The sequence below is a fragment of the Myxocyprinus asiaticus genome, chromosome 4 (genome assembly GCF_019703515.2).
Source record: "Myxocyprinus asiaticus isolate MX2 ecotype Aquarium Trade chromosome 4, UBuf_Myxa_2, whole genome shotgun sequence".
Taxonomy (NCBI): Eukaryota; Metazoa; Chordata; class Actinopteri; order Cypriniformes; family Catostomidae; genus Myxocyprinus; species Myxocyprinus asiaticus.
In genome coordinates this window covers 14156622-14183265 of record NC_059347.1, presented here as the reverse complement: position 1 = coordinate 14183265, position 26644 = coordinate 14156622, and the positions used below count along the sequence as shown (strand labels likewise).

Genomic DNA, 26644 nt, shown 5'->3' with positions numbered 1-26644 from the left:
TAGATTCCAAGTCTTCTGAAGTCATATGATAGCTTCATGTGAAGAACGGATTAAATTTAAGTTCCCTTTATTCACTGAAAGTCTTCCTCTCCACTCTAGCTCTCAATTCTCATTCACGTATAGGCATTTCAAACACGCTGCACAAAGGTGCAACATGGATTGGTTGTCATTCGAACGAATTGTAAACACGTTCCTGTATACATAGTCTGCATTCAGCTATTTTAGTAACTTTCTTCTTACTCCACTTGTCAAATTCTCGATATACTCGAGCTCTGAGGATCATGTTACTCATAGTTCTTGGCTCATTTCTAGTCAGACAGCATGTAAGACCAATACAGTGAGTTGCCAACTTGAGACCTCTGCCAACTGTATCATTGAGTCAGTGAACATTTACATGCACATACTTACCTGATTATGGTTAATAAGCTGACAACGTGTAAGGTCATGTAAACGCATTAAACGTTGTTCCTTTATCGGTGTAAGGTCATTAATGGCGTAAGAATAAACTGATCGACATGGGTAGACTTTTGCCAAGTACGCCGAATTCATGTTGCATGTAAATACCCAAACTGCCATTATTACAGGCTTATCCGGTACTTACCCGATGAACAAAGTGTTGTGCGCATGCCTCTTCATGGTTTGACATCTAGAGCAGAGAATAACAAGATTATTTCAAATGTCACGTAAACACGGATTCCTTGCTTTGTCAGATTTTTAAATAAGCTGATTTTTGGGAGTTTCATCGTATTGGTGTGCATGTAAAGAGGCTCAGTCATTTACTTGAGAACTGCTGTGACTGGATCAGTCCGAATAGAGAATAAATCATTTAGTCCATTTGGCTCACCGACTTAACAAGTTCAGTAAAGATAATCATCTCAAAAGAATTAATCATTTCATTACGAATTCAGACATTACCAGAGGGCTATTATTTGTTTTCTAACTTCTAAATAAGGAGGAACAACAAGTTTTTTTCTGAAATGTAGTGGAGTAAAAAGAACGATATTATGCTTTGGAATGTAGTGGAGAAAAAGTAAAACATATGCACAGATACTTGAAAAATGTACTTAAGTACAGTCACAAAGTAAAAACTTCATTTCTGTCCACCATTGGATGTAGCACTGTTATAAAACTGTATGTTTTGCTCATAACAATAGCATTACTATATTTTTGACTGTTTATCTAAATATTCTAAATGAAAGTATTTAAGTTACGGAAGGTAACTTAAATTAAATGCTTAAGTAAGCAATATGCAACCCTTTCAGTCTTGATTATTCACTATTTTGAGTGCCTATTTTCAAATTAATCATATTTGATTTGATTTGATTTGAATTAAGCGCCATCCTTCCACTAGAAGATAAAGTCCCTGACAAGGTTAACAGATGTTTTATGATTTAAATTAACAAAGACGTAAAGATATGTATTTCAGATATACAAGTGTTATTCACCAAATCAGATAAAAGACATTAACTTGTTAACATGTAAAGCAACTAAGGCATTCTGAGTTGTGAATGCCTACACTCATGTACAACCCTATTGTCTGAGGAAAACAAGTCCACTGATAAAGATAGCAAACACCCTCATTAAACGTAATGTGGAACTTGATACCAATTCAGCCATTCCCCATTACATCACTTTCCTTTGGCCAATAATGATAGTTATCTGCCAATAGGAGCATACCATACCTGTAGTGTGGGGGGTGTTGATGAAGGTCTCAAAACCAATTTGGCAGGGATACGTCGATGACAGACTGTCTGTGGGTGAATTGGCTTGAATTTCAGGTCTCTGTTTTAGTGACTGTAAGCGATAGGCCCGTCTTTTCCCATTCTGCTTTCTTACACCCTACACGAACTTCGCTAATTTTTTTATTTAATCTTTTTGCACAAAATTAACACCCAAATCTGCTCATAGGACACTATGTTTGTGGCTCGTTCCTTTGCCGTCAGGCAGTGAATTAGCTTTTTTCTTCAGTCCTATATGCAAGATAGAAGACAATTATATTTATCCATTTTGGCAGATGCTGCTTTTATCCAAAGTTTCAGACAGTCCATTCAAGCTGTACATTTTAAAAGTACATGCGTTCCCTTGGAATCAAACCCATGACTTTAGCGTTGCTGCAGTAGAGTCATGCTCTTACAGTTGAGCTATGTGAAAATACGAAAATTAAATGTCCAAAAATTGACATTTTATCATCATGTGCTCACCCTCATGTTGTTCTAAACCCATATGACTTTCATTGTTCTGTGGAACACAAAGGAGATGTTAAGCAGAATGATACGTACTGACTACTTTAGTCACCATTCACTTTCATTGTCTGGAAAAAAAATGCAATAAATGTGAATGGTGATTGAGAATAACATTCAGCATAACATCTTCATTTGTGTTCCACACAAGAAAGAAAGTTTTGAAACAACATTAGGGTGAGTAAATAATGACAGAATATGTATTTTTGGATTAACTTTTTTTTTTTTTTTAACCCTTTAATGCATATCTCGGGTTTTTAGTGACCCGGGACCTCGTTCCACCCCCTATCCATTTTTTGGAGTTATGCCCACACCTCTTAAAGTGTAGTTCACCCAGAAATGTAAATTCTCTCATCATTTACTCACCCTCATGTCATCCCAGATGTGTATGACTTTCTTTCTTCTGCTGAACACAAATGAAGATTTTTAGAAGAATATCTCAGCTCTGTTGGTCCATACAATGCAAGTGAATGGTGATCAAAACTTTAAAGCTCCAAAAAGCACAAACAATCGTAGTAAAAGTAATCCATACAGCATCAGTGGTTAAATTAATGTCTTCTAAAGCGATACGATTGCTTAGGGTGAGAAACAGATAAATATTTAAGTCCTTTTCACTATAATTGTTTACTTCCGGCTGCTCTCCAATGCCTGTCCACAACAGGACTTTGCTTTCAGACTTTTGCTTACCAGGCAGAGGGAACCAAGTCCCGTGGTGTGGACCGGAGAGCAACCGGAAGTAAACAATTATAGTGAAAAGGACTTCAATATTTATCTGTTACTCACCCAAAACGATAGTATTACTTAAGAAGGGATTGCTTTTGCTACGACTGTATTTGCTTTTTGGAGCTTTAAAGTGCTAATCACCATCCACTTGCATTGTATGGACTTACAGAGCTGAGATTTTCTTCTAAAAATCTTTATTTGTGTTCAGCAGAAGAAAGAAAGTCATACACATCTATGATGGCATGAGGGTGCGTAATGATGAGAGATTTTTCATTTTGGAGTGAATTATCTCATAATCTCATAAATCATATTTTTATGATTATTTCATTTCTAAATACATTTACAATCACATGATATCTATTTCTTTGTTTATTACAAGACATTATTTTGTTTGGTGAAACCCATGCATTTAAGGGTTAAGCACTGTTTCTTACTGAGACAACTAGTTAGAGCTTTTTAAGATATATACAGAATTGCAAATCTAGACTTATTAGAAAACACTTAAAACTCAACCACATGCAACTCTCCTCCCCCAATCAGGGTGAATGTGCAATTACGTGTGTGTGTGTGTGTGGCGGGTTTGGGTGGTTTACGAGGACATTTTTGTAGGTTACAAACTGGTCATTACAAGGGTATTATTCTATAAATGTGGTTTATGAGGACATTTCTAGTGTCCCCATAATTCAAATCACTTAAAAAACATACTAAACTATGTTTTATTGAAAATGTAAAAATGCAGAAAGTTTTTTGTGAGGGTTAGGTTTAGGGGTAGGGTTAGGGGATAGACTCTATAGTTCTTACAGTACAAAAATCATTATTTCTATGGAAAGTCCTCATAAAGATAGCCACACTAACGTGTGTGTGTGTGTGTGTGTGTGTGTGTGCGTGCAAGGCATAGGTTCACAGCGACAGATGGTACTTAAATATTAAACGCACTGGGGAAGCACACCATTGTTTGCCGTCCACTTCAGAGAAGCAGTTGTGGTTGGTTGGGAGAGAGCAAAGGGCAACAAAAGCTGCTGGGAACTGTAAAGACAACTTCAGAGAGAGAGAGAGAGAGAGAGAGAGCGAGAGAGAGAGAGAGAGAGTGCACTCGGGTGTTAAACCATCTGACAAAAGAGGTGAACCACTGAGAAACCAAGACAGAACTGGTTATGAAATGTTAACAGAAGTTGGACTTTTCTGACATTAAACATGGATGAAATGGTGAGTGGGACATCAGAACTTCAAGAGACAGGCAGTCTACAGAATAGATCCAGGGAGGAAGGGGACAGGTACATTTTCTTCATTGAAAAGTTCCTTTTCTAAAAGTTACAGGAAATTATTTATATAATATTAAAATATTTAGACATGGCATGTGTTTGCTTAACTAAAATGTTCTCAAAGAAATTAATTCTTAAGACTATTGATTCTTCTCTCTAATTTGTGTTTATTTTATTATTAGGGGTCAAGCCCTGATTATTCTTCTTCTGCCAAGGAAGTCAATGGCAGCCCATAGAACCATTCGAGGGAAAGTTAAGAAATTTTGCACACAGATAGAAGAGAGTCTAAATTGATAACACAACAAATTTGGAGTGTCTAGCTCAAACCCTTTAGTACCACCAACAGGACAACATTTTACTCATGTTTTCGCTAATAACTTTTGAACCGCAAGTCCTAAAGACAATTTTTTTTTTTATTTTTCTGATTCCTGAGCTCATGCCGAGTCGAAAGCATACCATGATTTCCGCCTGACTAGATTTTCCGCCATTCTGAATTTTCAGAAAAACCTACTTTTTTTAACTTGTCTAGGCCGTTCATCCGATTTTCACCCAATTTTGCACAGATGCTCAGTAGACAGTGTTTACAAAAAGTTATGGAATTCAAGTTGTTAGACCAAACTGTTTTCGAATGGCGCTTCAACGAATTCGACGAAGAACACGCAAAATTGGACTTGAGGCTGTATCTCCGCAATGCTTTGACAGATTTTGACGAAAGTTGGTCATGGCCATCATGCCCTGAGGTGACATGCAGCGTTTTGGCGCAGTACCCCCTACTGGTCAAAAAAAGAAGAAGAAATTTTTTGGCCAAAAATCATGAACCTGGTCGTTTTAGATTCAGTGCGACGTACCAAGTCAAATGACACCCAATTTTCCCATGTCGAACATTTTTGTTTTGTCGGCCATTTCGAATTTTGTCGTAAAATGCTGTATTTTACGAACGCATTGGCGTATCGTTACGAAACTTTGTATGTGTTATCAGCACCATGCCCTGAAGGTTCCTGAGATGTTTGGGTCTGGCACCACCTAGTGACCAAAAAATTTAATTATATAACTTTGTGAGATTATAACTTTTGATGGCGTTGAACTATTTTGACAAGACTGGTCTCGCTATGTTCCTGAGGACTTGCTGAGCGCAACGATACCACAGTTGCAATGGTTCGCCTTATGGCCTGTTGCCACTTTGAAAAAAGTTCTGAAAATGCTTTTGCAAATTGCTTCTAGGCCGTTCGTCCGATCGGAACAAAACCACCGACAGAAGAAGTGTGGTAAGCAAGTTCTTTAAGATCAGAAGGAACATGGCAAAATTTTGATTGTAAGTGCCAAAAACAGGCTGACGATTTTAAAAGTTGTCTCTGCCTTTTTTCATAAATAGATATAACTCTTAAACGGAATGAGATATTTTCACCAAACTTGACAAACTTATATCAAGTCTCAATCTGAGAACACACAGAAAAGGTTGCAGGGCTTGGCAACTTGGTGGCACTATAACTGGAAACAATGTGAAAGTGGCTCTAACTACCGAACTGTTGGTCCGATTGACTTCAAAATTTGCATGCAGTGTCTTTGTCAGACTTGCCATCATTGTCCATAAGAACAGTTGCGTATCTTGAGGAACATGGCCTCCATTTGCCAATCAACAGTGAATTTGATTGCGAGCACGCCAAACAAGTCTCAAGGCTGCATCTTTGGCCTATTAAAACGAAACTTGTTACAGATGGTACCTGAGCAGTTTAGTTAGTGTGGCCTAAAATCATGAATTATTTGGTCTATTATCAAATAATTTAGCCTATGTCCATGAGAATTATCTTGTCTGGTTTCTTGGGTTATGGCAATGACAGTGATGCCATATTTTCCATGGTCTGCCCTATTGCCTATCCACCATTTTGAATTTCATTGAAAGCATACTCCATACTCCATAACTCCTCCTACAGCGTTCAACGGCTATTGACTTGAAATGTATCATGCTTCTTTGTACTGTATTTACATAAATCATTTTTGGAAACTGTTTACACTCATTTAGGACAAAATCGACCATGTTTACATGAATATTTAAATTTCATAAATACATCTGACCACTCAGGCGTGCACCCAAGATACTGCAAATGCTCATCACATAGTAAGCACTCACAGAAATCATACGTCTTCCTTCGATCAGACAGCATGCAAGACTAAATTGATCTCTCTTTTGCAGCTTAATGCTTTCTTAATAACTCTTCAACATCAATCACATCTTGCTTTGTATTTCCATAGTCATTAAAGTTTTCTTCGTTTCTCTCAGATGTTACTAACTTCAGGCGGTCTTGCCCACTGAAAGGGGCACTGATATGTCTGCAAATTTTTACATAACGTAATCATTTACAACATTGGCATATATCGTCATATCCCCAGCCCTAAAACTGCTCAATATAAATTATAAAGCATTAAAACCTGTCATGATGCTTCTTTAGCTGCTCATGTTGCTGATAATGGGCTTGACCCCGGTATTGCTGCTTGCAGCTATATTTATTATTATTATTATTCGATTATATTGAGATCACATTGAATTTATGAATTCCATTAAAAACATTCCTTACACATCATGTCCTCTGTCTAAAAAATGAAATTACTTCAATCACACAAATAAAACCTTTTCAGTCAAATATATGCTCATATATGCTTAGGCAATTGAGCACCTTTTATGTTCATGGTTATGTTTTGTGTTTGTTTGCACTTGTTTGAACCTGTACAGTTGGTTGTGAATACAAATGTTGTATTGGTATATAAGAGGACATGCTGTGGAGATCAGGTAACATAACCTCTCTTGCATATAAATATCAATGCTGCATGGCCCCTAATGGTAAACAGATACAACCGGCTCAGCTTACACACTCTTTACCGACTGACCTTACGTGTAACTGGCTGAGTCATACTTTGTGAAAAAAAAAATATACATTGGCCCCCAAAAGTATTTGAAGCCACACTTAAAACATTATTAATTTAATTGCATTAGATAACAGAATATCAAGAGTATCATCAAGTGGCATTTGCAAACAAATGATGCTAGATCCTTATTTTGAAATGCTGTGCTTGAAACTAAATGCCACTTGGTTTGATATTTTGCTATCTAATGCAATGACATTCATGTATTTTGCAATGTGGAGTGTGGAGTCAATATTTTTGGTGCAACTGTTCCTAAAACTTTTATGCCAATCATGTTTTCTGTGAGAATAAATAAAGTTCATAATTTTGAACTCAGCACTAATCATCTCAAACACAGACAGTTTGAATCATGTTGAACACATTCTTTAGGATCTCAGACGAGGATGTTCCTGTGTCCGGCGTTCCGGTGGAAGTGGATGTGGAGACTGGAGCACAGAACTCCAGGGACAGCCAAAAACTCGACTGCATCATCTGCTACAGTGCTTATAACCTGAGAGAGAGACTCCCTCGGAAACTCTACTGTGGACACACATTTTGCCAGGCCTGTCTGAAGCGACTTGACACCCTCATCAATGAGCAGGTGGGATTGACACCACCATAAGTATTTGTTGACCTAATTAATTCCCTGTGTTAAAGGAATATTCCGGGTTCAATACAAGTTAAGCTCAATTGACAGCATTTGTTGCATAATGTTGATTACCACAGAAATTAATTTTGACTCATCCCTCCTTTTCTTTAAAAAAAAAAAAGCACAAATCTGGGTTACAATGAGGCAATTACAGTGGAATGAATTGGGCCAATTTTTGAACGTTAAACTTCTCACGGTTTCCAAAGTATAGCCACAACACAAAGGATATGTGCTTACTAACCTTTTCTGTGTAAGTTATAGACAATTTTACAACTTCGTTGCCATGATGATGTCAACAACCCCTAAAACGACTGTAAAAATGTCAATTTAAACAAATTTACAGCTTAAATAATACACAAGTTTTAACAAAATAATTCATTCAAGTGCTTTTATAAAATTATAAGCTTCACATTTTTGCCTTTAAACCCTTGAAAAATTGGCCCCATTCACTTCTATTGTAAGTGCCTCACTGTAACATTGATTTTTGCTTTTTTTTTTTAAAGAAAAATAGGAATGAGTCTAAAGAAATTTTTGTGGTTGTTTGTTTGTTTGGTGTTTATTGCCATATCAGCTACAATGTCTATTTCATGGCAAATACAGGTGGCAATCAAACCATTCATAAATACAACACACCTTGCAAAAACAATACATAGAAAAAAGGAAGACTATTCAATCCAGTACAGTAAATCAATTCTATAAAAGATCCTTTAGTTGCACTTTTGATATAAATTCCAAGAGCTTTCCTGGGCACATCTTAAAACGTCTTTCAAGGTTTTTCCAGATAAAAAGCGTTGTCTCATGATGTTAAAAATAGGGCAGATCAGGAGCACATGCTTCACAGTCAAAGGGGTGTTACAATATTGTCATTTTGGTGGTTCTTCACCTTTCAATAAATACCCATGGGTCAGTCTAGTGTGGCCTATACGACACCTTGTGTACACTTGGTCATGTCTAGATTTGAAGGGATAAATGTATCTTATTCCAACCACAAGGTTTAAATTGTTGTGGTAAACAACATTATGCCACAATTTCTGTCGACTGAGCTTGACTTGTATTGAAACCGGAACATTTCTTTAATATGAAGAAATCCTGATTTGATTTATTTTTATAATAGAATGAGAATGAGAGAAAAGAGAATGTTCGTTTAAGGTTTGGAGAACATTTCCCTAACGTTCTCCTAACCTCAATTATCCACTATCTTTTTTATAGTTCCTTCCTTGTATCCTTTTATTTTATTTTTTATTATTGTGGTGCAGCACCATTGGCAATTAAAGCAACATTTAAAGGTTTTTAAAGTGTTAAAAATGTAAAAATACTTCCCATTCTAATGTGACAACTGTCAGTAAGCTACTAGTAGGTTTGTTTCTCTGAAGAATCTAAGCACTGTGGCTCTGTTTGTTTGAGCGATCCGACATGTCAACTTCTGGCTCAACCAATGTCATGAGTTGGGGGTGGGACTACCTGTTTTTCCAAACCAATAGCAGACAGGGGGGTGGGGCACAATGGCCAGTAGTGTTTGGGAAACCTGTTTGGAAACAATCATTAGTGGCACTTGCTAAAGTTTGGGTAAACTCTGTTTTTCCGCGTTCCGGGTTGTATCTCATATGGTCAAACGCTCAGCCATTCAAAGTATACTCTTTTGACCGCAAGCAAATGCAAACACGTTCAACACATGTGCACTACAACTGCTTTGTGATACTCTTTTAGTACAGTCAACGGCAGGCGCATGCACCAACAATGCACACAGAGTCTGTGCAGACTGTGCTGATGACGAAATTTGAGTAATGTTCCAACCAGCAGCGCAGACAACCAAAGTATACTTTGGGCTTAAAGCGATAACCCCATATGACTTTCTTTTTTTTCTTAACACAAAGGGAGAAATTGTGAAAAAATGTTGTGCTCAGTGATGTCATACTATGGCAGTTTATGGTGACCACTTCTACATGCTTCAAAAGGACGCAAAAGTATAATTCAGAAGTCTAATAAATTATTCCATGAGACTCAGGATTGGTGAGAAACAGACCGAAATCGAATGTATTATTTAGTGAAACTGCTGACCCACCATTGCTCTCCTCTGCGTGTTCATGACAGGGCACGAGAGCAGCAGTTCTGGGGCGTTCAAGCAAAAACTTGTTGTGTTTATCTAAAGACAGGTCCACCACAGCGATAGAAAATCAGAACAATACAGCTGCACACAAGCCAGATAACAGAACTTACTAAATATGTCTGATGAGTTTGTAGTCAGAGAAGAGATGCATTTCTATGCCCAGCCTTATTTATTTGAAAAGGAGTTCTCAATCAAACTGAGATAGACAGAGGCTGAAAGCAGCTACAGTCACACTGTGTCCTAACCTGACGGCAAACAACACGCAATAAAAGGTATATTTTCTATGTTAATCAGAGTTTTTGTCCTAACCAGCCATGACGAGCGACAGTACATTGTGTCGATCGCTTGTTTTCTATTTTAGGCACCGCATTGTGTAACCCTGTCCACTATGAACTGCCACCAGTCCAAAATCTTTCTCATAACAGTATATTAAAGCCAGCATCTCATGAGCCAGTTAAAACTACTTGATTTTGGCCAAGAATGTTACACCTACCAAATGTTTTCACTTAGGTCTCACTCTCTTCAGGCGGAGGTCTGTCAAACACGCACATTGGTTCAGAATGGAGAAGAGGTGACAGACATTCTCGCCTCCTCTATCTAGTTTGATTGACAACTCCTGATCAAAGAAATAAGGCTGGACATAGAAATGCATCTATTCTCGACTACAAACTCTTCAATGGTGTTTTGTAAGTTTGGTTCTCTGGTTTGTGTGCAGCTGTGTTCTGGTCTGTTGTTAAAGGGATAGTTCACCCAAAAATGAAAAAATCTCTCATTTACTCACCCTTATGCCATCCCAGATGTGTGCGACTTTCTTCATCTGCTGAACTCAAATGAAGTTTTTAGAAGAATTTCTCAGGTGTTTTGGTCCATACAACTCAATCGAATGGTGATCAGCATTTTAAAGCTAAAAAAAATCACATAAAGGAAACAAAGAAGTAACTAATAAGACTCCAGTGGTTAAATCTATGTCTTCAGAACTGATATAATAGGTGTGGGTGAGAAACAGATACAAATTTAAGTCCTTTTTTTACTCTAAATCTCCACTTTCACTTCAGAAAGTGAAAGTTAAAGTGGAGATTTATAGTAAAAAAGGACTTAAATATTGTTCTGTTTCTCACCCACACCTATTATATTTCTTATGTACTGAAGACATGGATTTAAACACTGAAGTCTTATTGATTACTTTTATATTTCCTTTGTGATTTTTAGAGATACAAAGGTCTGATCACCATTCACTTGTGCATTGTATTGTATAAACCTACAGAGCTGAGATATTCTTCTAAAAATCTTCATCTGTGTTCTGCTGAAGAAAGTAAGTCATACACATCTGAGATGGCATGAGGTGAGAGAATAAATGATGAGAGAATTTTCAACTATTACTTTAAGATGTTTACGTGCAACGCAAAACGGCATAATTGGCAAAAATCTACAGTGTTAAACTTACACCGATAAAGTAATGCCGTTTATTGCATTTATATGACCACATGCGTTGTTGGCTGCATAATCGGTGTAAGAATGTGCATGTAAACGCACTCAGTGAATCATTTATGTAATCTAGTTAATTTACACGAACCCTCCGAAAGAACTGACTCATTAAAATTAATCAGAATTCCCAGTACTACATATAGGGGAATCGTTTATTTTAACTGGTTTATTTCATGAACTGTCCTAAAGAACCGATTCACTTAAATTATTTGAGCTGCATCCAAAATTGCGTACCGAGTATGTACTGCTTTTGAAGTACACACTTATTGGCTGGTACAACAGTACATTCTTTAGGTAGGCATGATGTGAGTAGAATAAATAGATTCTGGACAAACTTCTGGGAATGTGGGCATTGTCCCATGACCTAAATGTATGAAGTAATAACCTCAAATGCTTACATTTCACTTACAGTTTAAAGGACTTGCTGTTTTCCGACGTTTTTTTTAAATCCAACATTTTGAACGTGATGTCTCCTCAGCTCCTGTGGCATTATGGGACAGTAAAGTGTCCAGTGGATACACATGTCAGAATCTCGGCGTAAATAGTAGGACATCCAGGTATATCTCGCTTACTTGTTTTATGACTAACGAGTATTCAGACGTACACATCTGAACTCCATTGGCATACTGTTTTGGCATACTCTTTAGTAAGGAAGTACGGATATTCGGACACAGCATTGGTTTCCACAGCACTACATAATAGAGGGAAAGGATGGTTTAGGTGAGCGTGTCGGCTCCATCGCTGAGTTCACAATACAATATGACAAATGTAATGTTTTATGATGCTACAGCGCTACTTACTGAAAAATTTACCTCGTTACTGGAAAAGCGACACTACTGAAATCACACACTTCACCTTTAAAAATATCCTCTTCATTCATTCTGTTAAATGAAACAAGAAAAGTAAACTTTGGAGAAAGTAATGACATTATAACTCATACTGATGTTTCTTAATGCTGTGTCAGGCATTTCTGATTATCATGTATCTTCCCCATAGATGTGGATCCCCTGCCCACAGTGCAGGCAGAACACTCCCCTACCTCGCGGGGGCGCCACTGGACTGGACCTAGACCTGGCTGCGTTTCTGGGTGTTAAAGCCGAGGTGGAAAACCAGCGAACACACCCCCAGAAAGCACTGCTGGAGACCAAGTCCTCTTTTATAAAGCAGCCAATCATAGATCAACCTCCCTCAGCTTGGGCTAATGTGGCACTGACGGATCATCATTTTCGGAGGTGCCCATGCTGCAAGCACTGCCTGCTCTGCTGCTGGTGGTGCTAGTTATATTCAGCTTATACATTTGCATCAGACCAGAGACAGTATAAATTGTGGAGATGGACCACTTGTAGAAAAATGAATGGGAGTAATGCTCAATGTGGCAGCTATAGGAATGGAAGTCCAAACTTTCAGTTAAAATCTCTTTATAGTTGGTTTACTCTAGAATCAGAGCCAGCCTGAAAAACTATTTTTATTTCGACTTGAGCTGAAGTAGTTATATTTACAATGCCATCATTGAAATACACTATATTGCCAAAAGTATTCGCTCATCTGCCTTTAGACGCATATGAACTTAAGTGACATCCCATTCTTAATCCATAGGGTTTAATATGACGTTGGCCCACCCTTTGCAGCTATAACAGCTTCAACTCTTCTGGGAAGGCTTTCCACAAGGTTTAGGAGTGTGTTTATGGGAATTTTTGACCATTCTTCCAGAAGCGCATTTGTGAGGTCAGACACTGATGCTGGACGAGAAGGCCTGGCTTGCAGTCTTCGCTCTAATTCATCCCAAAGGTGCTCTATCGGGTTGAGGTCAGGACTCTGTGCAGGCCAGTCAAGTTCTTCCACACCAAACTCGCTCATCCATGTCTTTATGGACCTTGCTTTGTGCACTGGTGCGCAGTCATGTTGGAACAGGAAGGGGCCATCCCCAAACTGTTCCCACAAAGTTGGGAGCATGGAATTGTCCAAAATCTCTTGGTATGCTGAAGCATTCAGAGTTCCTTTCACTGGAACTAAGGGGCCAAGCCCAGCTCCTGAAAAACAACCCCACACCATAATCCCCCCTCCACCAAACTTCACAGTTGGTACAATGCAGTCAGACAAGTACCGTTCTCCTGGCAACCGCCAAACCCAGACTCGTCCATCAGATTGCCAGATGGAGAAGAATGATTTGTCACTCCAGAGAACACGTCTCCACTGCTCTAGAGTCTAGTGGCGGCGTGCTTTACACCACTGCATCCGACGCTTTGCATTGCACTTGGTGATGTATGGCTTGGATGCAGCTGCTCGGCCATGGAAACCCATTCCATGAAGCTCTCTACGCACTGTTCTTGAGCTAATCTGAAGGCCACATGAACTTTGGAGGTCTGTAGCGATTGACTCTGCAGAAAGTTGGCGACCTCTGCGCACTATGCGCCTCAGCATCCGCTGACCCCGCTCTGTCATTTTACGTGGCCTACCACTTCGTGGCTGAGTTGCTGTCATTCCCAATTGCTTCCACTTTGTTATAATACCACTGACAGTTGACTGTGGAATATTTAGTAGCGAGGAAATTTCACGACTGGACTTGTTGCACAGGTGGCATCCTATCACAGTACCACACTGGAATTCACTGAGCTCCTGAGAGCGGCCCATTCTTTCACAAATGTTTGTAGAAGCAGTCTGCATGCCTAGGTGCTTCATTTTATACACCTGTGGCCATGGAAGTGATTGGAACACCTGAATTCAATTATTTGGATGGGTGAGCAAATACTTTTGGCAATATAGTGTATGTTTTCCAAGACTGAAGAGACATCCCCCTCCCCTCAAGGTAGATAGTGACCAGGGGCTGTCAAGCTCCAAAAATTGCAAAAAAAAAAAAGTGCTTCTCAAATCTCATTAATGCTTGTGCACATTCAAATTTGGCACCTCAAGATGAAGCACAAGGTTTGATTTCATAAGAAATGCCATTGGTTTTGGTCTTGTGACTCTATGCATTGGATTGTTTTGAAAACTACTGCAGAGGGAAGAATGATTTATCAACTTTTTCATCTGTTACTCACACAACACTATGGTATGGCTTCAGAAGATGGCTTTTATTTTTGCACTTCCGACTGGTGACGCTAATGGCGCAGAAATTACACACTTCAGCTTTAAGTCTATTTCACTTGGACGGTTGACCTATAACAAACATTGTTAAATTAGCCTCAAACTCCTCTAGACTTGAACACCTACGCTGAAACTTAACAGAAGACACCAGGTTCTGATGGGTGGGGATTGTGTTTATACACCTCTGCCGCAGGTCCCACACTTTACAAGTGTTATCTCCACTGCTTGTTGCCACATGAAAGCTGCACAGGAAAGATTTCAGGGTTAAAATTAAAGAAAGACCCAATGACTGGGAAAGTTAATATATTCATGTGCCCTTTATTTCTTTTTACCCGTTTGGTGAGAAGTTAATGCTGTAAATCTCTTTCAGATGGCCCTCCAGGAACATGACACAACAACCCATCCGCAGGTCCCAGACATGAGCAAACGCATCCAGACCACTGTGCATGGAGCAATAATGAATAACATCTAAATATCAGTGAGCACCATTTCTAAAAATGAAATTCAACTTGACTAATTCAATCAATCAAAAACAGTTTTGTTAAACAGAATTACAGTATGACATGTACAATATGTGTGTCGTGTTCTAGCTTTTGTTTATTGCAAAGAACACATATCTGGCGGTTAACAAAAATGCATAAAATTATAGTCAGAAGATTTAACAAGTTCATCTTCTCTAATCTTAAATAAAAAATTTAAACGAGAAAAGAAACGCTTTAATAGACGGCTCTATGTTAACTTAGTGTTGCACAGTAGCCTAGTGTACCACGGACTCAAGCATCATAAAATCGTGGTACCACAGTGTTTATTAAATAGTTGTATGTACATACCTAATGCTTATAAAGTGAGGCACTGATAAGAGAGCAAGACACAAAGAGGCCACTCACTCCAAATGCGTACGCTAGACGGATGTCTTTGTTGTGCTGGGTCTCGCTGTTTTTTCAGTGTTTTGTGCAGGAGTGCTGCATTTTATTAGACGCTGTGTTAATATAAAAGGAAATCCAATCTTTTAAACATGTCAAGACACCCGTATTTCCATTTTTTTCATTGCGCTGCGTCTGATTTAGCCCAAGAATGCAATCTGTCTGAACGGCACCGTAAGTCATCATCAGCACTTGGCACACATCCAAAAATCAAATGCACATTTTAGCATTCAAATTTGCATTTTTATCTTAATTTGACGAACATTCGAATTTTTCATTTTAATTTGACAGCCTTAATTATCACTCAGGATTTTCTTGACTTAACTCTTGTTAAGACACTCTTGGCACTCAATGACACTTAAGAGCATGAAAGTAGCTGTTTAGATGCAGTGCTATGCGTATTCCTTTAGGAAACACAGTGGAGTGCCTCAGGGTTCAGTTTTAGGTCCTTACCCAGTTCCTGCAAGCGAGCCATCTGGATGGAAGTGCAGGTCATGTGCGCCTTTACTGTGACCCTCCTGATGCAGAATCTCTTCTTGGACCTCAAGATCCCAAAGTCGCCATGAATTATCATGGCTTAAAGAAAAACAATATGGAGCTTTAAATGTGACAAAAGTTTGTTAATTATATGACAGAACAGTTTTGACAAATATTTGATACCATGATTTAATTATGTAAAAAAATAATAATCTCTGACATTATTCAGTAACTTTACGGAAATGCACAATTCAGCTGTTGATTTGAGTCTTATTTTGTGGTCACTTAAAATAAAAATATATACTGGAATATATATATATATAGGAAAAATTCATACCAAGTTGTGCCCAAAAACCGGCCCGATGGGTGCCAGGTGACCTGAGCCACCCTCATGGAGTGCCCTTCAATGTCTGCTACTGGCTCATCACAAAAAAAAAAAAAAAAAAACATAGGAGTGCAACATGTTAATGTTGTCGGTCACAATTTCTGAAGCAAAACAGTTTTAAACATGTATTGGTTAATACACACCTGTCTAAACTCCACAGCTTAACAGATCCATCTGCAGCACAGGAGGCCATATTGCCATCTGACTCTTCCTGTGGTCACACATAAGTAAATATATACATACACATACACACACATATACAGACATAATAATCATACTCACTTAAAAACTATACTACAATACTCTCTCGACACCCCACCCGAGAGCCCCCCAAAAATTCCAAATACCTGCCCCACTTCCGGACAAACAAATCTAAATCACCCCGTCTTCCCAATGACACCTCCTCATAAGCCGCTACCCTCCCCATCTCCGTGCACCACTCCGGATATGGGGGCGCACCAGCTGACCTCCAACCCCTCAAAATAACCTGCCTGGCGATCATCACACAGGTCAGAACCCAGTTCTCAATATGGCCATCCCCCACATCGATGACCACCCCATCGCCCAGAACAAAGTCTGAGGCAAAACGAAACCTGAGTGCCCACCACATCTTACACAAAATTCTGAACCTTTGACCAGAATTTCTGGATCTCGACACACCACCAAAAAACATGGGCCATGTCTCCATCCTCCGATTGGCATCTCCAGCAGGTGGGTGTGTCTTTAAGACCAAGCTTATACAGTCTAGAGGAGGTCCAATAAAATCTATGCAAAATTTAGAATTGTGTAAGACGCACCCTTGCATCTCTACTTTCTCAGACTTAACATTTTTAAGAATCTTAGCCCACACTCCTTCCTCCAATACCAAGTTGAAATATTTCTCCCATAATCTCTTGATAGAAGTTGAAGCTCCGTCCCCCAGACTCTGAATTAACAGGGAGTAGTACACTGATGCCTCATGACCTATTCCAAAAGCAGCAATCAACTCTCCCAAAGCATCTGCCTCCTTAAGGGGGTGTGAGCTACTCCCAAAAATAGTATAAAGCAGGTGGCGCAGTTGTAAATACCTATAAAACTGAGGTCTGGGGATCCTAAAATGTTGGACCAAGTTTTCAAATGATCTCAACACTCAACTTTCATATAGGTCACCAAGTGCAGCATCCCCCCTCACAATCCACTCTGGCCAGCACAAAGGGGACTTGCCAATACACGATCTTGGGTTTTGCCATATGCTCGAGACAACATTTAAATAAGTGTCCAATTTAAACAATCTGGACACAATGCCCTGTTTGGGCCACTGGAAAGCCGTTACTGGGCAGTACGCTGTCAGAGCCAAAACTTCAGATTTAGACCAATTGACTTTGTATCCTGAGAACTTGGAAAAGGAATTAATAATTCTGTGGAGGCAAGGCATAGATCTAGTAGGTTCAGGGACAAATAATAAAATATCATCTGCGTAAAGCAGAAGCTTATGCGCCACACCTCCCGCTGTCACCCCTGGAAAATCATCCTTATCGCGGCTGCTAATTCCAGGGCAAGACAGAACAATAATGGGGAAAGAGGTCAACCCTGCCGAGTGCCCCTATCCAGAGTAAAATAATCTGAAATTAAATCATTTGTTTGTACCGCTGCTACAGGGTGTCTATAAATTAACTTAATCCAACCAATAAATGTACTCCTGAACCCATAAATTTCCAAAATCTTAAAAAGATAATCCCATTCTACCATATCAAACGCCTTTTCGGCATCAAGTGAGATGGCAGCGACCGGAGACTGATCATTCGCTACTGACCACATGATATTGACGAGATGCCTGATGTTATCAGAAGAGCTACGGCCCCAAATAAACCCCACCTGATCTATATGTATAAGAGATGTCATAACCTTACTTAATCGGTTAGCCAAAATTTTGGACAAAATTTTTACATCTAGTTGGATCAGGGAGATTGGATGGTAACTTTTACACTCGCTTGGATCTTTGTCCTTTTTAAGAATCAGACTGATCCGGGCTTGTGTCATGGTTGGAGGAAGCTTTCTATTCTTTAATGATTCAGTATAAACTACTAACAAAAGTGGCGCAGGTTCTGCAGCATAGGATCTAAAAAATTCTGCCGCAAAACCATCTGTCCCCGGGGCCTTGCCTGTAGGTAGGGATTTAATTACCTCGTCAAGCTCCTCCAAGGTTATCTCAGAATCAAGAGCGTTTTTTTGCTCAGTCATCAGTATAGGGAGATCTAATCGTTCCACAAAGTTTCTAATATCTTCATCAGTAGACGAAGATGTGGAACTATAAAGATCAAGATAGAATTCTTTAAAAGCATTATTAATATCAATGGCTGAGGTAAAAAATTTCACCACCAGCAGATTTCACTGAGGGAATGGTAGAAAAAGACTCTCTCTGCTTTATATATCTAGCCAAAAGCTTCCCTGCTTTGTCCCCCGACTCAAAGTATGACTGTCTTGCCCTGAATAACCAAAACTCCACCTTCCATGACAAAATAGTATTATACCTGTATTTCAATTGGGTCAATTCTCTGAGGCCATCAGATGACATACGGCGCTTCAGCTCTGCCTCTGCACTTTTAATATTTCCTTCCAACTCCACGAGTTCTCGTGCTTTGGATTGTTTGATGAATGAGGCATACTGTATGATCCGGCCCCTAAGAACCGCCTGAAGTGCCTCCCAATCCACGCCTACAGAGGATACCGAGGACCAGTTGGTCTCCATATAAACACTGATTTCAGTCTTTAACATTTGTTGGAAATCAGGATTTTGCAAAAGGGACACATTAAGGCGCCAACTATATGATTTATTTTTCTCTATATATGGCATCACCTCTAAACTCACCAGGGCGTGATCCGAGACTAAGATATTTCCAATTGAGCAATCAACAACAGATGAAATGAGGGATTTGGATATAAAAAAAAAAATCTATTCTAGAATAAATCTTATGGACTGATAAAAAAAAATGTATAGTCTCTACCAGATGGGTTCAAAAGTCTCCAAATATCCAGAAGACCAAGATTTTTACACATCCTTTGAAGCGTCAATGTTGCTCTAGGGGATTTGCACACTTTTGCTTCACTGTGATCAAGGACTGAATCCATCAAAAGATTAAAGTCTCCTCCCAATATTATATCATGAGGGGTGCCAGCGGCTTGCAACATCCTTTCAAGATCTACAGTGCATCTGGAAAGTATTCACAGCGCTTCACTTTTTCCACATTTTGTTATGTTACAGCCTTATTCCAAAATGGATTAAATTCATTATTTTCCTCAAAATTCTACAAATAATACCCCATAATGACAACATGAAAGAAGTTTGTTTGAAATCTTTGCAAATCTATAAAAAAAAAAAAAGAAAAAAAAACATCACATGTACATAAGTATTCACTTATTTTGACTTCTTTGCCATGTTTACCTCAAATAGAAAATGTGTAACTGGGTGTATCGAATTTCACCGGATTATATCATGAAAATAATTAAATAAATTAGCAAAGTGCGCAGAGCTGTCTCTCACACGTCTGCCCTTCGCATGGCGTCACGTGGCTCCCCAAATCATATTTGTAAATTGTTTGAAATCTGATTACAATTTATAACAATTTTCAAAATTGGATTTCAAGTATTTCTTTTTCATTATTTGGGACATGATACTTCACATGGTGAGCAGTAGTAGTGTCTACAGCTGTGTGCAAATTGACTAATTTTCCCAATTTGTTGTGCTATTGTTGTATTACTGTATCATCAAATTTAACTGCTCCTAAACAGCCATGTAAAAACAAAATATTTTGGGCAAATTACATGTCGGTCAAGTGGCCTCCTATCTAAGTGGGTAGTTCTTGGCCAAAATAAATTGAAAATTGTACCAGACTTTTTGCTGATGTAACACAGAAGTAAGCGATTGCAGCATAAACTTCGATAGCGGTGAATGGGAGCGAATGGGAGACCATGGCAAATATAGTCTTTGCTTACCCATTTGCTCCAACATCAACAGAAAAACAGCACTATTAAGTGGATTATGAAAGAAGAGAGATGACAAATTTACTGTCACTCTCTCAGTGGCTGTATTAGAAACCTCAATGCATCTGTGGTAACTCATTTTTAAAACTAATTCCATGGTAATGTAGTACAAAGCATAATGTTATGAATTTACACTAAATGATTGAAAAATGCCAATATAAAAAAAAAGTTTGCTAGATTTACACCATTAAATGGTCATCACTGTCTATGAAAAGGGTCCATAAGTGGCCACTCACCACTCCCGTCTCTCAGCAGGCCCCTCCCCAAACAGCGTGGTTGGCTCTCCAAGAGCTCGGAGGCAGGCCTTCACCTCAGCATCATCAGTGGAGACGGTGATTTGTCTGGTTCTCTTTCTGCACTCAAACTCTGCCAAAACTTCAGCCTGTCGCTCACTCACACGCTCCTCCATCTCCATTGACTCGCCTGAGGAAATTAATTACAACTCTGACAGCAAACAAACATAATTTACAGCCAGTGGTGGTTCTAGCTTACTTGGTGCCATATATACAGAACTGTTCAAAAGTTTTAGGCATTTGTGAAAAATGTTGCATAGTAAGGGTATCTTCAAAAATAATGACATAAATAGTTTTCATTAATCATTTAACGTCATACAAAGTCCAGTGAACATAAAAAAGCTAAATCAATATTCGGTGTGACCACCTTTGCCTTTAAAACAGCACCAGTTCTCCTAGCTACACCTGGACACAGTTTTTCTTGGTTGTTGGCAGATAGGATGTTCAAAGCTTCTTGGAGAATTCACCACAGTTCTTCAGTCTATTTCGGCTGTCTCAGTTGCTTCTGTCTCTTTATTTAATCTCAAACTGACACGATGTTCAGTGGGGGGCTTTTGTGTCTGACATCTGTTGCAGGGCTCCCTGTTCTTCTATTCTAATCTTTTCTATTTGCTAAAGTAATGTTTGGGAGTCTAACATTTATATTTCCTATTGACACACTAAATGTGTGTGTATAATGTATAACTGAAGTTATAAATAACCATCTTAAGACAAATATTTTGTGAAACATCTTATGTGCCTAAAACTTTTATACAGTACTGTATATATATATATATATATATATATATATATATATATATATATATATATATATATATATATATATGGCAAATTATTTTAACATGTATATTATATTTACATAACTTAAATTGCACAATTAAACTATAGAGTTAATAAATAAAGAAAATGGCAGAATACTTTCAGTTTGCTGCTTGTGCTATTACACTTAATCCCTAATTAAAAATTTAAATTTACCCTCCTAGATTTCACTGATGCAAAATCATCAACGACTTTGTCATATCTGCTCAGCAATCACATGGTTGATACTAATTTTCTCAAGACCACTGAGTCAATCCTGTGCAGAGCATGTGAGATAATTCCACCTGAGCGGAGAGCACCTTTTTGAAGATTCCGCTCCGCTCGCTCAACCCAGAATGCACTTCGTGATATGCTGGTTTGAGAATCTGCGAAATAAGCTATAGGCCTGATGTTATGGAGCTCTAACATTGTTTTAGTGAAGTTGCAAACCTTATAACCTAAATAAATGCAAAGTATAAATCAAAGCTAAGAACGAGGAAATCGAAAGGGAGTGTGGAGAGACCGTGAGAATTAGCAAATATTCCTTCTGGAATCGTACTTGTCACATTGCCAGAGAGCACGAGGATGTGCTATGCAAACATGGTAGTGCAGTAAAAGGTGAGCTAGTAGACTACACTACTATTCGTTAATAAATTAATAGATAAGTCATGTAACTTGTTGTTTTGCCATCAAGTTTGTGCAGCTGCCAGCTAGATGCAAGCCCGGTTCTGCGGAGGTGCGAACGTTACAGCACCCTCAATTGAATATGTAAGCTTAATAATACAGTATATTGGCAAAGCATTTTGCCTTGAATCCTGGTGAACACACACACACAAAACACCAATAAACATGTATGATCTTGCAGTGTCCTAATTTGCAGGCAGAGCATTCTGATTTCATGCCTCTATTGTACAATTGATCATTTGATTGGTAAAGATTTCCGCTCTCGCACAGAGAATTTCATAGCGGAATTATCTCACTTAATCGACCAGCTTTTGATTTCTGCTTCGGGATAAAGTGGCACAAAACTGCTGGTCAGTTTCCCAAAGCCAAATCAACACCTTAACGAGAAGTGAAACGTAAAAAAAAAAAAACAATGACTCTAGATTAGTGGTTGCAGATAACATCTTCGACATCGCTTGCTGCATTCATGCGCAGAGAAAAAAGCTATAAATGACTGTACATTAGGGAAGAAAAACTTCTTAATCGAAGGCGGTGTCATTTGTGAATTAAATAATTTTTATTTGTTTTAGGATTATTAAACATGAAACATAAAAACATTTCATCTAATAAATTGTTGTTATATATATATATATATATATATAACAAAATCTCACTTTATGCAGGACAAATATTTTTTGATTTGTCAAATCTATGGTTAAACTCTGCTGTACATATAAAGAGTGCATGCACAAGACATGATCGTTTGATGCATATAAAGTCCAGATTCACTTTATAATGCTTTAAAAATATCAAGGAAAAACAAAGGGGGCACATGGTATCTACTAATATAACAATAATTATATTATATATATTATAATTATTATAATTATTGTAAACCAGTCCAAAATAAACAGCGAGATTATATATACTAAAACACAACAATACAATCACATAATTTCAGATGTGTACATTACTAATCATTTAATAATTTAATAAATGTTGGCCTATAGTCTTATATTTCACCCAGAGGGGCTCCCCAGCCCATGTGGGCAAAGGGGCAGTTGCTTGGGCCACTGTAGCTACCCCCTGTGTACGTGTTTGGAACCACGTATACTACAGAGAAATGTAATGTCTGAGAGGGATTTGAGCGCAGGAGGTGAGCGGTACTTGAGCGGAGCGTCCGCTTGGGCCGTGAGCGGCTGAGTGGAGCGGGTTATAAAGCGGAGTGTCACACTGCTCCGCTCACGTGCTCTGATCCTGTGTCACGGTGTACCTATACTGTTTATCATGGTTATCTTATGTTTCTTCAGAATGTGAGAATGCATTATGAACAACCATAATCCTAACCATATAGAGCTTTTGAGGCTGAGTAGCCTGTCAGGAACAACTCAGGGCACCTTTCTCTCATCACGCTCTTGCGAGCTCTGTGCGGGGCGGCCGAGCAGGTAACCTGTCGTGCCGCCCCAGAGAGCATATGCCAGGATCCGCCACTGTTTACAGCCACAGTTCACCACCAGTGAGAACTCACACAATTATTTAACGTTCAGCAGCGTTCAGCAATTTTTGCACAGGTTTTATTGCGCTATTGTGGGTTTACATCACTTTTGAAACATTTATTCTGTTTAAAAGTACGATCTTTTTAAAGGTAGTACATAAAATCATCTATCTTTATATGTAAAACTTTTATAAATATGGGGGAAAAAATACTCGAGTGTGCCCATTTAAGTACCTCTGTTTTTAAATGCCATTGAAACCTACCACTGGATAAATGAATATTCCCAGCCTCAATTCCAGCTTTAACAGCATCTCTGACAGGAGTGGATAATAAAATATCATTTTTGATTTGCCACAGTGTAAACCTTATCAAGATAAACTAATAGAACTTTATGAGTGACAGTCACATTTAACTGTTTACTCACACTTATCTTCATACAAATGCACAAAGGGTTTAGTTTAAAAACTGCTTGTTTTATGAAAAGTAACATGCACTACAAACACGTCCACACGGCGCACAATATGTCGTTATATCCGCCTGTTTCAATCTTCATCACGAATAAACAGTTGCATCTAGCGGCTGAAATGAGGTGAAAATAGCTGATGGATATCAGTCCACACAGTGAAACGTCTCGACATTAAAATGATATAAATTACTTTTAAAATGAACCCTTTAATTTTCAAATCAAAGACTCTAACACATGTGCGTTCTGCAGTACCAAAGATTGTTTAGCCCGAGACGGACCACTTGTATTCAAATGAATGGGAGAAACTGGAACGCCCAATATGGCGGATGTAGAAAAGAAAGTCCCGCCATTAGAGGTAAAAGAGCCAATCAGCTTTTAGATACTGACATTATCTGTCAGTCAGCTTGAGAATGTGCACGCGCATTAGCTGAACCAGCCTAAAAAATAGCGCGTTTTAGCGTGCTCTGAGCTAAGAAGCGCAATTCATAAAATTATTGTTATCAAATTTAAGAGCTGATTTGAAATATGAAATCTTGACCAGCTGTTTTCGAGATTTCGGCCTTTCCCCATTCAAGTAGATAGTATGGCCTCCGAGTGAACTGCCTTGAAAGGGACTTTGGTAGTACTGGAAAAGAAACTGTAACTGATTTATTTCATGATTGTGTGTACACAAAAAATATATTAGTACGATTCAGCTAACTGCAAAAGATGTTTTTCTATTTTCTATGAGCATACGAACACTGATCAAAATGCAAATTGTAAACCTGGCATCCAACAATATAAAAGATAATTGAAGCATTCAATTGAGATGCTACAACACTTAAAGGTGTTGTTTGCCATTTTTAACAGTTTTAGAACTTCACGTGTATTGACAACGGCAAAGTCTTTCTAGCAAGTCAGTCCGGCCATCTTTGTAACACTCTCCGGAGACTATTTCTAATCATGCCAATGCAGCTCCTATCTACTTGAATGGGGGAAGAGCGAAATCTCAAAAACGGTTGGTCAAGATTACGATAAAAGAACATATTTAAAAACAGCAGTAAATTCTGACAATACTGGTATCATGAATTGTGCATCTTTACCTCATATTACACTAGAAAACGCAATTTCCCCGGCTTGTATAACTAATGCGCATGCGCATTCTTGAGTTGATTGACAGGTGATTCTGTATCTAAAAGGTGATTGGCTCTTTTAACTGTACGGCGGGACTTCCTTTCTACATCTGTTGACCGTTGGGTGCTAGAGCTTCTTGGTTGGGTGTTCCAATTTCTCCCATTCATTTTAATAGAAGTGGCCCGTCTCTACTAAATAATCTCTGGTTCAATACAATTTCTATTGACAAACTCCTTGAAATGCAGTCAATTACCACCAGCAGCCAATTTTTTCCCACTTATTACAGAGACTAGTGCTATCACAGAACTAGTATAATTTCACCTATTTCATTTATATCTTTCAGGGAACAGAAACATTTTCTGCTTGTCATTTCATATACATAAATAAATAAATACAAATCGTTTATAGCACCTTTAAGAAACTAAGAAACTCAACACTTTCACTCAGCTCTTTCTCTAAATGCTTGATTTTTATTTTATTTTAGGTGTTATTTTTATGAAACTTCACTTATGCTGATTATAATTCCTGTTTAGCCATTCAAATAAATAATTTAAAATAAATAAATAAATCCATTACAGCACCTTTTAGAAAACAAAGTTCAACACACCCATAGAATATTTGAAGCTCTTTCTCTAAATGCTTGAGTTTTATTTTACTTCCATTTCCATAATTTAATTTTTTTATTTTCTTATAGGTGCTATTATTATGAAGGTTAGGTTATTCTTGTTATAATTCCTGTTTAAATAAATATTTCTAAATAAAAAACTAAATTAAAATACATTAAAATAAAATAATTAATCAACCATAGCCACAAGGAAGTGTCTGCAGTCCCCTTTTGTTTAACTTAATGATTAATGATATCTTCAAGCAGGCAGAACCGAATATGGGACGATCATTTTTTGCTAATGATGGCAATACATCAGGTTGAGGAGCGGTCTTTGAAATGGGGCTTCCGATTGTCAATAGCAAAAACTCAAGTGATGTGTTTTACTAGAAAGAAAAATATTTTGTTAAAACTTAAACTCTATGGGCACCCACTTGAACAGGGGGATGTGGTTACATTTCTGGGAGTATTGTTGGACAAAAAGTTGACCTTCGGTGTGCATATAGAAAATTTGTTTGCAAAGTATAAAAGAGCACTGAATGAAGATGCTTTGTAGGGTGTAGGTGGGGTGCAAGCCGTAATTCACTTAGGAACATTTACTGTGCCCTTATCAGATCAGCATTTGATTATGGTTGTATGGCATATGGAACCGCATGTGACTCATTATTGAAGAAAATTGATGTGGTGCAGATGCAAGCACTCAGAATGTGTTGCGGGGCTTTCAGAACATCTCCTGTAGTGACGCTGCGAGTGGAGATGGGTGAAATGCCTCTGAAAGAGAGATGCCAACAACTGTCAGTGGTGTACTGGATTTCATTAAAGGGACATAATGACTTGCATCCCACTAAATCTGTGTTTGATGAGTGTTGGGAACACATGCAAGGAAGCAGCCAGAGTTTAGGATGTACAGGAGCTAAAACTGCTCAATCAATGGGTCTTGATCATAGAAAGTATAGCCA

At 38.4% G+C, this 26644-nt stretch overlaps 2 protein-coding genes across 2 annotated transcripts; one reads left to right on the top strand and one right to left on the bottom strand.

Annotated features, from left to right (window-relative positions):
* The first annotated feature begins 4051 nt into the window (after positions 1-4051).
* Positions 4052-12925, top strand: LOC127439907 (RING finger protein 224-like). Its single transcript, XM_051696205.1, has 3 exons — positions 4052-4237; positions 7514-7724; positions 12361-12925. The coding sequence occupies exons 1-3, from the start codon at positions 4158-4160 to the stop codon at positions 12640-12642; spliced, it is 573 nt and encodes a 190-aa protein (XP_051552165.1). The 5' UTR covers positions 4052-4157; the 3' UTR covers positions 12643-12925.
* A 2-nt stretch (positions 12926-12927) lies between these two features.
* On the bottom strand, positions 12928-20668 carry LOC127437063 (U4/U6 small nuclear ribonucleoprotein Prp4-like). The gene is made up of 7 exons (XM_051691720.1): positions 20490-20668; positions 20206-20212; positions 16378-16444; positions 16186-16276; positions 15825-15947; positions 14781-14888; positions 12928-14690 (listed from the first exon to the last, which is right to left on the bottom strand). Exons 1-7 carry the CDS (start codon positions 20666-20668, stop codon positions 14504-14506), a joined length of 762 nt encoding a protein of 253 aa, XP_051547680.1. The 3' UTR covers positions 12928-14503.
* Between the last annotated feature and the right edge of the window lie 5976 nt (positions 20669-26644).

What these genes read in the sequence shown, in the direction of transcription:
- LOC127439907 (XM_051696205.1), top strand. Translation starts at nt 4,158, where the DNA reads ATGGATGAAATGGTGAGTGGGACATCAGAACTTCAAGAGACAGGCAGT. An exon ending in TCCAGGGAGGAAGGGGACAG is followed by an intron (nt 4,238 to 7,513) that starts GTACATTTTCTT and finishes CACATTCTTTAG; the next exon opens with GATCTCAGACGAGGATGTTC. An exon ending in ACACCCTCATCAATGAGCAG is followed by an intron (nt 7,725 to 12,360) that starts GTGGGATTGACA and finishes TCTTCCCCATAG; the next exon opens with ATGTGGATCCCCTGCCCACA.
- LOC127437063 (XM_051691720.1), bottom strand. Translation starts at nt 20,668, where the DNA reads ATGGAGATGGAGGAGCGTGTGAGTGAGCGACAGGCTGAAGTTTTGGCA. An exon ending in TAAGCTGTGGAGTTTAGACA is followed by an intron (nt 16,277 to 16,377) that starts GGTGTGTATTAA and finishes TTTTTTTTTTTT; the next exon opens with GTGATGAGCCAGTAGCAGAC. An exon ending in CGGTTTTTGGGCACAACTTG is followed by an intron (nt 15,948 to 16,185) that starts GTATGAATTTTT and finishes TTTTTCTTTAAG; the next exon opens with CCATGATAATTCATGGCGAC.